The sequence below is a fragment of the Marmota flaviventris genome, chromosome 11 (genome assembly GCF_047511675.1).
Source record: "Marmota flaviventris isolate mMarFla1 chromosome 11, mMarFla1.hap1, whole genome shotgun sequence".
Classification (NCBI taxonomy): Eukaryota; Metazoa; Chordata; class Mammalia; order Rodentia; family Sciuridae; genus Marmota; species Marmota flaviventris.
In genome coordinates, this window is record NC_092508.1 from 45,544,961 (window position 1) to 45,558,178 (window position 13,218).

At 33.1% G+C, this 13,218-nt stretch overlaps 1 protein-coding gene across 5 annotated transcripts in view; it reads right to left on the minus strand.

The window, feature by feature from the left end:
- Gulp1 (GULP PTB domain containing engulfment adaptor 1) overlaps positions 1 to 13,218 on the minus strand; it is a 273,951-nt gene that overhangs the window by 30,756 nt on the left and 229,977 nt on the right. For all 5 annotated transcript variants that reach the window (XM_071618999.1, XM_071618997.1, XM_034635935.2 and 2 more), the window contains one exon: positions 8,204 to 8,341. In XM_071618999.1, the coding sequence (XP_071475100.1) occupies positions 8,204 to 8,341 (138 nt within the window). The remainder of the gene's footprint in view (positions 1 to 8,203; positions 8,342 to 13,218) is intronic.

A 13,218-nucleotide genomic window follows, 5' to 3' on the forward strand; every position in this document is an offset into this window, starting at 1 on the left:
CCTATGCTCCCTCCTTATCTCTTTCACCCCTTGGCCCTATTAGATTTTTAACTCAATTAGCAATGTGGGAAGATCAATATAGGGCAGTAGTCCTATGTATTTCTAATAATTACACAAAATTTGAGTGCCTGGCTGAAAATATCAAATATGTCAGTATTATAGTAATCACATAGAAATGAATATCAGACAATTTAATTAACTTAAATTATTTTTCTGGTTTACAGTTGCTCACTCCTGCCTTTGTGTCAGAATAAGCCAAATTATTTGTTTCTTAAATAAATTTTGCTATTTCATAAACTGAAGAAATGAATATAGCAGTAAAGGGAAATATTTAATAACAATAAGCTTTCAGATCCTTATTATCAACTAGTTATATTAGGTTGGATTACTAAACTAGGAAAACAGTTTTTATTCCCTGATAATGTAATGAAATATAAAGAGCAAGAATATTTTTAGTTAAAAAAAAAGTTTGTGTCAGAAAATTTAAAAAGGAAAACAAAATGTAACTATAGAATAATACATAATAAACAACTTATCCCAAATAGACCTTATGAAAGGACTGCATATAGTGATTACTTCTAGTAATAATGTATGATTCTATGGACAATGAACAATTTTTCTACAAATATTAAGCAGGTAAAGGAGAAGTTTTACACCTTGCCATATTTTCATTGCACGTCACATTAAAAAAAAATTAAGCTGGAGGGGATGTGACAGTTTCATCCGCTTACTGGGAGAAGCAGTATCCAATAAAGAAAAAAAAAAAATATATATATATATATATATATTTAATGCATACATTGGAAAAATTGTGAAAACAAAGAATATCAAAATACGGCCAAAATGGTTACAGTGAAAATATTGGGCTTATAATAAAGAAGCCAAATCAACCATATCAAAATGAATTCTGTATTCTAATATTATTTTTAAGTCTATATGTTGTACTTTTAAAAAATTCTTTTCAGTTATACGCAATACCAGGATACACCCTGACATAATCACAACAGCATGAAACATGGAACCTAACTCACTTCAATTCAGTCCCCAACACTACCCATCCCCCAAACTCCCTCCACTCCACTCATCCCTCTTAAATGCATTTACAGTTTACTTGTTGTTTTTTTTTTTTTAATTTTAAGTGTCATATGGATACATCTTATGCTGAGCCCCACCGTGCTGCATCCATGCCTGCACATGCAAATATTCAGTCGGATTCATTCCACTCTTCTTTCATTTTCCTGTCTTTTTTTCATCCAAATCAATGCCCTAAGTTTTCCTCATTGATCTTTCCTGTATTTTGGTAAAATTTGCTTTCCCCTTTTTTCTTTCCCAGTCTCTTTTTGTTTGTTTTTCTTTTTTTATTCCCTCTCACCTTATTTTGGGTTAGCTTCCGCATATCAGAGAAAACATCTGACTTTGACTTTTGGGTACTGGCTTATTTTACTTAGCATAATATTCTCCAATCCCTTCCATTTACTAGCAAATGCCATAATTTCAGTCTTTTTATGGCTGATTAATATTTCATTGTATATATATGCCACATTTACTTTATCCATTTATCTGTTGAAAGGCACGTAGTTTGGTTCCATAGTTGGCTATCGTGAATTTTGCTGCTGTAAACATTGATGTGGCTGCATCACTGTGATATGTTGGTTTTAATATATACCAAAGAGTGGGACAGCTGTGACATATGGTATTTCTAGTCCTAGTTTTCTGAGGAATCCCCATACTGTTTTCCACAACAGTTGCATTAATTTTCATTCCCACCAACAATGTATTAGTGTACTTTTACTCCACATCCTTGCCAGCATTTATTATTATAAACATTCTTGATAATTGCCATTCTGATTACAGTGAGATGAAATTTCAGTGTAATTTTGATTTGCATTTCCTTAACTGCTAGAGATGTTGAACATTTTTTCATGTATTTGTTGACCACTGTATTTCCTCTTTTGAGAATTATCTCTTTAGTTCTTTTGCCCATGTATTGATTAGGTTATTGGTTTCTTTGGTGTGTTAAGTTTTTGAGTTCTATTTATATTCTAAATATTAATGCTCTACCTGAAGAGCAGGTGGCAAAGATCTTCCCCCATTTTATGGCTCTCTTTGTGCTGATATCCTTTGCTGTAAAGAAGCTTTTTAATTTGATGCTATCCTACTTATGAATTTTTTTTTTATTTCTTGAGCTTTAGAAATTTTGTTAAGGAAACTGGTTCCTGTGCTGACATGCTGGAGTGTTAGGCGGATATTTTCTTCTTGCAGTTTCAGGGTTTTTGGTCTAAATCCTAAATCTTTGATCTGCTTTGAGTTGACTTTGGTACAGGGTGAGCGATAGGGTCTAATTTCATTCTTCTATATATGGATTTCCAGTTTTCCCAGCATCATTTGTTGAATAGGCTATCTTTTCTCCAATACATGTTTTTAGTGCATTTGTCTAGTATGAGTTAACTCTATTTACATGAGTTTTTCTCTGTGTCTTTTATTCTATTCCATTGGCCTTCATGCCCATTCTTCTGCCAATACAATGGTGTTTTTGTTACTATAGCTCTGTAGTATAATTTAACGTCTGGTATTGTAATGCCTGCTGTGTCATTTTTCTCACTAAGAATTACTTTAGTCATCTGGGCCTCCTACTTTTCCAAATGAATTTCTTTTTTGGGTGTTGGGGGGGCTAACCAGGTATTGAACTCAAGGGCACTTGACCACTAAGCCACATTCCCAGCACTATTTTGTATTTTATTTAGGGATAGGGTCGCACTGAGTTGCTTAGCACTTCGCTTTTGCTGAGGCTGGCTTTGAACTTGTGATCCTCCTGCCTCTGTCTCCCGAGTTGCTGGGATTACAGGCATGTGCTGTTGCGCCCAGGTCCAGATGAATTTCATAACTGCCTTTTCTATTTCTAAAAGGAATATCATTGGAATTTTAATGGGAATTGCATTAAATCTGTATAGAGCTTTGGGTAGTGTAGCTATTTTGACATGATTAATTCTGCCTATCCAACGACATTGAACGTCATTCCATCTTCTATGGTCTTCTTCAATTTCTTTCTTTAGTGTTCTGTAGTTTTTAGTAGAGGTCCTTTACCTCTCACAAACCACATGCAACAACACATTAAAAGACACTTCACCATTACCAAGTGGGTTTCATTCCAGGGATGAAAGACTGGTTGAATACACAGAAATCAATAAATGCAATTTATCCCATAGAGTGAAGGCAAGAATCACATGATTATTTCAATAGTTGCAGAAAAATCATTTGACAAAGTGCTGCACCCATTCCTATTTGAAATACTAAAAAAATTAGGAAATAAAGGAACTTACCTCAACATTGTAAAGGCTATATATGACAAACCCAAGGCCAACATTATACTGACTGGAGAAAAACCAAAAGCATTTCCTCTAAAAACAGTAACAAGACAAGGATGCCAACTTTCACCATTCCTATTCAACATGGTCAATGAAACTCCAGCCAGAGCAATCAGGCAAGAGAATGAAATTAAAAGGACACAAATAGGAAAAGAGGAGCTCAAGTTATCTCTGCTCATGACATGATCCTATATCTAGAAGACCCTCCCCCCAAAAATACTCTACTAGAAGACTTCTAAAGCTCATAAATGAACTTATAGTAGCAAAATATAAGATCAACACTCATAAATCAATGATATTCCTACACTCCAATGATGAGTCTACTGAAAAAGAAATTAGGAAAACTATTCCATTCATAATATCCTCAAAAATACTTGGAAACAATGTAATATTATTTTTAAACTTAATGAGATAATGGGCTGAGGGTATAGCTCCATGGTAGAGCACTTGCCTAACATGAACTAGGATTGGATTCAATTCCCAGCACTACATAAAATAAAATAATAAAGTTGCATAAAATCATACTATAAATGAAATGTCTAAAGAAGTTGTATAAATATTAAAACTTAATAATACATGATCTTATCAGTAAAGGAAATTCCAGTTTTGTAGCATACTAACATTTAAACTTCAAGGAAACTGAAAATTTATGGGTCTGATTCTGTTACTATCTATCTAGCTTTGTGATTCTCAGAACTTCAGTGAATCTCTCTGCCTGTATTTATTTAAGATAAGATAAAAGGTTTGGTTCAAACAGACCATGACTTATTTTTCTAAGTAAAATTTTCATTCTGAGATCATTTTAGGCTTAGATTCATTTAAAAAAGAATACATACAGGTCCTGTGTGCACTATATCTGGGTTATCCCAATGGTAACATATTTCAAAAATCTACTACAAATCACAACCAGGATGTTGACAATAAATAGTCAAAATGTGAAAATTCCATCTTTCATCTTGCTGTTTTGTACGTATACCCTCTTATAGCTTGTTCTCAGACTTTCTTTAATCTTCTGGCAAACACTAATCTATTTTCCATTCCTATGATTTAGTAACCTTGAGAATGCTATAGAACAGGAATTATGGAACACATAAGCTCTGAGAACTGAATTTTCTCATTCCCTATTTTCTGGGGAGTCATCAGTGAGCTGTTATTGTATTCATAGTTCATTCCTTTTTATTGCTCAGTAGTGTTCCATGATTAGAATGTACCAGAGTATTTAACTATTCAGCCATTTTCTGTGGTGTTTGTAGATTTTTCCCATTATGAATAAGCTATTATAAATCTTTGTGTATAGGTTTTTGTGTGAGCATTTTAAGTTTTGATTTCTCTTAAATTTTTTTTCAAATAGTGTGTATGATAGTTGCATGTTTAGTTTCTATGAAATTGACAAACTGATTTTCTCCAAGTGTCTGTAGCATTTGGTACTTTTATTGCAGCTTTAATTGTGTAGTAAGTTAATTTTGTAGTAAGTTACTTCTCATTTTGATGTCAGTTTGCATTTCCCCAATACATAATTATTGTTAACATCTTTTCATGCACTTACTTGCCAATTTTCTATACTTTTCAATAAAATGTTCTTTCAGTCTTTTGCCAGTTTTCTAATTTGATTATTTTTATACTGTAGGTTGTCAAAAGTTCTGTATACTAGTCCTTTGTCTGATAAGCAGTTTGTCAATAGCTTTTGTGATTTTATTTCTGTGTTCTTTACTCTGTTCTATGGACCTATTTATCTATCCATCTACCAAAATTACAGTATTTTGGAGTAATACTTTTTGGATTTCACTGGATTTTTTAAAAGTATAGGTTTATGTTATTTGTTAAATTTGGGGAGTTTTCAACCATTTATTTCTTTGAGTGCTTTTAGAAGGCACAGCTGCCTTCTTTCTCCTCTCTTTCCAGGACTGGAAGGACATACAAATGTTGGACATTATGTTACAGTCCCACAGGTCTCTCAGGTTCTGTTTCATTTTTGTTTCTTTTTGGGCCCTTCTATGTGTGTGCATGCCGACAGGCACATTCATATGTGTGTGTGTGTGTGTGTGTGTGTGTGGTGTGTGTGTGTGTGTGTGGTGTGTGTGTGTGTGTGTATACTTATTATGTCTGAACTGTTTAGAATGGGTATTTTCTATTTGTCAGACTTACAAGTCACTAATTCTTCTGATTTCTATTTCTTTGTTTAGGTTTTTTATTTATTTAATAAGACTTTCTACTTCTTCAGCTGTGCTTGTAATTGTTTACTGTCTCACATTTTATGTGGGTAGTTTTAAAGTTTTTGTCTTATAATTCTATTATCTCTGCCATAATGGTTTGGGGAATCTATTGGTTCATTGTTTTTCATTTAGTTTAAGATGGTTTTGTTTCTTGGTGTGAAGAAAAGTTCTCAGTTGAATCTTGGATATTTTGGATACTACTAGGTTATGAATTCTAGAAATTATTTAAGTCTTCTGTTTTTGATGGTTTCCTATGACACACACCAGCAGGGAAGTGGGGGTGGAAAAGCCCTGCCTCATAGTTCCCTGGAGGGGACAGAGGTTCACTCCCTCTTCAGTGATGGTTCACCATGGAAGGAGGGAGACTCATGAACATGAATGGACAAATATGGTGATGGGAATCTAAACTCTTGGATTTTTGTCCAGATTCTGTTACTACTTAGCTTTGTAACTTGGGGAAACTAAATAAATGTCTCTGGCCATGATTTGTTAAAATAAGAGGAAAGAATTATGCCATTAAGTTATCATTTATTCTTTCATGTTAATACTCTATTTAAAATAAGAATTAGAAAGGATGGCCTATCAAACATTTTTTAAACCTATCAAATAACACTCATGATTTTAATTAGAGCCAATTAAATTTCATAGAGAATGATACAATGAAATTAAGGAAACATTTCTCTTTGAACTCATGAAGCTGATACCAACTTGTGATTTGAGAGATATTTTTTGCACACTTATTTTTTAAAACCCAGGCTTGCATCTACCTGCAGCACAACTGCTTGCTAACTGTAGATTTCCTGAAAAAATATATATATTTTGATATGAGACTTAAGAATATTTTAAAGTCACCTCTTACAATTCTTATATGCACAAACTGGTTGTGAATCACTGCTTTCACTTTAATAAATTGTCAAACTTCAAGAAAAATGAAATTTGATATGCTATTTCCAAAAAGAATAGTAGGTCAAAGGAACAGAAATTCTAGTAATCAATTATAGAAATTTATGATTGAGAAGAAATAAGGTCTATGCTATTTAAAAGATATGACTATACATTTTGGCAAACATTTTATGAGCAAGTAGAAGATTTGGATGAATATCATAGAAAGGTATAACAAGTGGTGTAAACATATAAAGAAGTATGATATTTATAATTAATTATGATTATAAACATTACAGGGGACCCCAAGGAAGTGTATTTCTATGGGTACGAAAGGAAAGACAAGTGAGTTAATTGTGTAGTGCACGTGGTAAAGGTTATTATGTTTTACACATAGAACATATTCAACAAATATCAACTTTAATCTTTCCAATCACATAGAGAAAAACATCTGCAAATAATCATGATTATGAAACACTTGAAATATGTAAATGTAATGCATTAATTCAAGAGGATAAATTTCAAAAGCAATTTGAGCTTCATACAAAATATATTTTTGTGTATATAATAGTGTCTTATATGGGTAATCATATTTTTCAGATGAGATATTCCATAATATCCACTGGTTCTTAAAATGTATTATTATACCAAGTAGGTTAGCACATTAGCTTGCCTTTTTAAAGCACTAATGTTTAAAAGATACAGGAAAAAAAAAAAAAACTTGAGCTACTTTTGGTAAATTTTCATCTTGAGTTTTTCCTTAAGGAAAATTTATGGAGCATCTGTGGTCCACCTGATGCAGAAATTACATATAAATAGAAAGGCATTTGTTCTCAAGAAGATCGCATTCTAACACTAGAGATAAATGACACAAAATGATAATAATATTAGTAATACTCTATTTTTGAGAGTGAAAATAGCAAATAATCAACTAAGTTTTATGTCCTTTTTAAACCAATAATATTGAGAATAAATATTCTTCCTTCATTGAAGAAAATGACTGCAATGTGTACTTGTAACACATATTTTAAGTTTCATAGAAGAACTCAGATTAGATTATGATTAGAATTAGTCTATGCTTTTAAAGCAAGACACAGGATTTTCTTTAAGATTCCAGATAATTGATGAATGGTTGCTTGATTTACCTCTTGGAATAGCCTAACTGGCCTTACTAAGAATTTTAGATTAAATTCAAAGCAAGCACACTCACATGTACACAAAATATTACTACCTTTCATTACATTAAATATCTGAATTACAGACATCAAGAACCAAATATTTAAGGTATTAGAGAATTTTTTAAAGGAGCCATGCAGATTTTATTTCATGGACCTTAGAATACTATTCTTCATGAAATCTATCACATTCCAGGAAGACTTAAAAAAAATAAAAAAAACAACAAAAAATAGTTTCTCACCATTACTCTTTGCATTATGTCCATATTGCTAAATATTTTTTGAGATTAAAATTACAAATGACTGATTACAAGAGATATAAATGCAGAGCACAAGTAGGACTGTTGTTCTAACAAAAGAAATTTGCATGCAAGCTTTTCCTCATGAACATAAGAATTTAGTTAAAGATGAAATCCTGAAGGATATTCTCATGACAGGATGAATCTATTAGTGTACTTAAGTATTTACAGACCTTATTCACTTCCAAATACTTTATTAATGTCGGAAACAAGGCAATTCCTGGCTTGTAAAATGAAACAAACCACCCTAAAACATCTGGCATACTTACACACTTTTCGCTGTCAAACACATAGCACAAATGTTTATTTGACTCAGAATCTTTGCATATGAAAGTGAATATCCTCTTGTCAGTTTTATCATCTGCACAAAATGATATTCTATGAAGCTGGCAATTGTGTTGGACTTCCTGTGAACACAGATGGAAATAAATACTGTTGATGGCAATTTTTTTTTCTATTTTCTGAAACACCAGCATGTGTTAATAACATATAACTTAAGACTTGAAAAGTGTAATAATCATCTGTTAAGCTTTAGTTTAACAATTACATATACCCCAAATTTAAACAAACATGCAATATAGATGAACCTTCTGACTCAGGATTAAACTAAGATATTCATTTCAATAGTACTCAAAAAAACACAAGAATATAAGAGAATCTGAGTCCCACAGACTTCCAGAGCTTCAAAGCATCTTAAGAGACCATATACTTTAAATCCTTCATGTTTATACAGGAGAACTTTGAGGCTCAAAGAGATTAAGATACTTCAAAAAAGAATTAGCCTAACCTTTTTTTTTTAATCCCAAATTCTTTTCATTTTATGTCATTGCTACTAACTAGCATTACAATTAGAACATAACCTCATCTGGAGAAAAATTTCACCCAGAACATACCACCATTTTCACTCCTAGTTTTTTTTAATTGAATTTTATTTTGCATATCTTCATAGTTATTCATACACTCCTGAACTGTTTATGTCTAGGTAGGTCAACCTTGCAAATTATGTAATGTTCTCAATGGGAGAGGCTTCAAATGACTGCATAAACCCTGCTAATTGGTAGAAAGACAAATAACTGCAACCAGACGTAGAGCTGCAGTACACTAAGTGCACACACATACAGACATATACACAAATAGTGAATTATAAAACTCATGCAAAACATCAGAATGTACTTAATTAAAGTAAAAAAATATATAATTAAATAATAATGTTTTACAATACTATTATTTAGTCAAAAATTGAGTATTCAATACTACTTATATACTTACATTCCAATAGATCAATATTATTTATTTATCTATCACAGTTTTCTGAAACATGTTGAAGGTGAAGAAAAAAAAACTTATCTATTTATTTAATTATGAATGATGTAAATAAGTAAAAAAACCTACTGTGGCTCTTAGTATCTTTTTCCTCCCAGAATGTGTTACAGTACTAGGAATAGGAATCAGAAAGTCAGGCTACCTGTATTATTTAGTGGGTATTGTACATGATTACAGATGGAAGCAACTATAGTTTCAGCCAAGAAAGACAAGTGAATGTCCCCTTAGAAAACCTCACTTTAGTAATGTTTCTCTAAAAGTGGTTTCAGTCTACCCTTAGGACAAATACCTGGGTTGCCCATTGCAAACACTTGCCTCATCTTCACCCAGATCAATCAGAATCTCAGAGATTTTGATCAAAATAAATATCACTAAGGTAATAAAAATTCTTATCCTCTCAAGCTCAGAGTTTGATATGTCAGCTTGTTAAGATTTGATCTATCATTCTGATTTGCATTACTGTTCATCAGACTAAAGATTAGCATACAAAATGAGAAAGATAAAGAAATGTTAAGAGAATTTGCCAACAACATTGCATTTTTCCTTAGATGTAAACCAAATAGTAAACCACCAATGAATTTCTTGGCAAGCCTGAAAATTGAAAGAGGAAGAATAGTGTTTGCTTGTAAAGTATTACTAGATAGCTCATATGTCTATGTCAACAGTCGAGAGGAACAGCTTTGAAGAGAAGGTTCAACTTATATAGGCTTTTTTATACAGAAAAATTAAAAGATTTGTTAATATAGCTGGGTATACCTGTAATCCCAGCAGCTCAGGAGGCTGGGGCAGGAGGATCCAGAGTTCAAAGCCAGCCTCATCAAAAGTGAGGTGCTAAGCAACTCATTGAGACCCTTGCTCTAAATAAAATACAAAATATGGCTGGGGATGTGGCTGTGGCTCAGTGGTGGAGTGCTCCTGAGTTCAATCACTGGTTCAAAAAAAATGTTAATGTAACAGCAATGCAAAAGATATAATGTGGATGAATTTAATTCTTTTTCAATTGATACATATTAATCACATAGGCTTTTCCTTGTAGTCTGTGCTTAGATTGACAATGATCACTAGGTCTACATCACTTTAATAACTACATAATAATGTTAATGGTACATGAAGAGGCAACATCACTGCCATGCCATATAGAAAAATTATTCTAAAGAGAAATGACAAGGAAAATGCAAAACACCATTCATATAGCAGGTGGTCAAGTCTAGGATGTGCTTTATTTATCCACCAACCAGTATGAACAGAAAGCCTTAGTTATAAACAGTGTGAAATCATCCTAATATTTGTGTTAGCAAAGGTATCTTCCAACAAAAGAAGATTAGGGAGCTGAAACTTGTAAGTTCCTTATTTTTGAGGTATTTGAGATTTTTGTTTTTTGTTTTGCTATTACTGTGATAGATCTTTATGGATATTTAATGTAGCATTACTTTTGGTAAAATGGGATTTAAAAAACCAGGAAAACAACAAGCCACAGTGCAGACACATATCCTTTAATACTATTTCAATGGAGTTGAAACAAAAAACAAATGAATAAACATCTTAGCCCCAGTCATCTACACCACATGCTTCCCACATCACATAACCTTCATCAGGAAAATGAGTAAGAAAAGAGAAAGGGAGAAAGACAAGGTACCAATAAAAAGGATATAGGAGTCAGGTGTTAGATTGCTTTTGGTTCCATTTTGCCCTCTCAATTGGGAAAGAAAAATATTATATTTTCTATAATGTTTTAAAATCCTGCTTCACACATTTAACTATAAACAAATTTATTTTAGAAGTTTCATATATGATTTTTTTTTCTTAAAAATATAAAACATAGACCTAAAATGAAATGAATGACAGGGTGTTTTTCTGGTCCGTTCATGTCTTCCTGGTGTGGTGTGGTTTCTAAGTACATGTGTGTGAACAGGCCGTACTGAAGTTCCCTGGAGCATGCTTGTTCCACCCTCTTCCGGTCTCCACTCACACACCTGTCCTTTTTCTGCAGATTTAAAATGCCCAAGCAGACTGCAGAAGTCACTCCACATTCTTTAGTGTGCCCTGGGGCACTAAGGGTCTGCAGAGTTTGTAAATCCCTTTTTCTATACCAGAGATCGAACCCAGGGCACTTAACCACTGAGTCACATCCACAGTCCATTTCATTTTTTACTTTGGAACAGGGTCTTGCTAAGATGTTCAGAAACTCTATAAATTGCTGAGGTTGGCTTTGAACTTGAGATCCTCCTGCCTTAATCTCCCAAGTTGCTGGGATTACAGATGTGCACCACTACACGGCTTACCTTCATTTCTTAATGGAATAAAAGAAAAAGAAAGAAAGAAATACTTTACATATATGAGTAAAGAGTAAGATACAATATACTCATATGCAATATCTGAGTAAAAGTCACTTATTATATATTCATAGGTAGTATAATTGAACATACATATCATCTCAAAGATCTTAAAACCCCGAGATTATTCTTCATATTTTTTGGGAATAGAACTTCAGATGCTTCTTTCCCATTCAAAGCTTAGAAAATTCAGTATTGGGGAGAAAAATACAATTGAAGCTCTTTAAAAATAGCTATTAAGTATAAGAAATGAAGAGTTTTGAATAGGAAATAAAATTGGCATTATTGATTTGAGTAAGGTCATATAGAATAATTATAAGTCTTGGTTTTATCCATTCATCTGTTGATGGGCACCTAAGCTGGTTCTATAACTTGGCTATTGTGAATTACACCTCTATAAACACTGGTATGCCTATATTAGTAGAGTATACTGATTTTAGTTCTTTGAAGTAGGACAGAAGAAGCTGGACACCCAAGAAATTTTCAGGAAGCAGGTTTATCCACTGCTGTTGGTCCAGAGGGGTTGTCACCTAAAATTCTCTGGACCAAGAGAATTTGGTCCATCAAGAGCTATGTAATGTTTTGAACAACTAATAATAATAATAATAATAATGAGAATTTGGTCCAAATTTGAGAGTAAAAACTTAAGAGAACAGAATGATGGTTGATAGGCTACACTTATTGGCAGAAATTTGGAAATGCTCTGAACTTTATATCCAGTGGGAGGAGGGGCTTAGAAGTTTACATAAAAATAATTTTTTTCTTTGAGTTCCCAGAAAGTGCTTTTTGAACCAGACAGAGATCTTATAAATCTTTACCAAGATAACAGAGAGAATATCTTTTTGCACAACAACCTTGACTGTAGATTCTAAATCTATCATACCTTTTGTGTGCAAACCTGGCATTTATAAGAAAGAGGAAGCTTCAAACCACAATTCCCTTTGCAGACATTCTGCTGATACTCTTTGTAAAAATCTGATGATAGGAGAAGCTTAATTATGGCCAGAGTCTTCTGGGTGGGGGGTCTCTGTTCCAATTTACGTTTGGATAAGTACCAAGGAGGGAGATAGCTGGGACATCGGCAGTTCCATTCTTGGCCTTTTGAGGAATCTCCACACTGCTTTCCAAAGTGATTAAACTAATGTGCAGGCTTATGAGCAATGGTAAGTGAACCTTACTTCACATCCTCTGTAGCAATTATTGCTATATGTATTCTTAAGGATTTCCACTCTAACTGGAGTGAGATGAAATCTCAGTGTAGTTTTGATTTGACTTACACTGATTATGAGGGTATTCTTACACAATGAAGTTTCACTCAGTCATAAAGAAGAATGAAATTATGTCATTTGCTGGTAGAGGGATGGAAATGAAGAATATCATGCTAAGTGAAATAAGCCAGACTCAGATGCTGGGGGCTGAATGTCTCCTTTCTTGCAGAAATTAGAAAGAAATAAGGGGAAGAACAAGAAGTGGAAGATATCATGACAAAAAGGAGAAGAGTAGAATAAAGGAAGGAGATTAAGGGGAAGGAAAGAGGGTTATGTAAGGCAAGCAATTGTGGAAAGAAATTCACAAACATGTGCATATAGGAATACCTCAAAATGAATTCCACTTTTATGTATACCTAT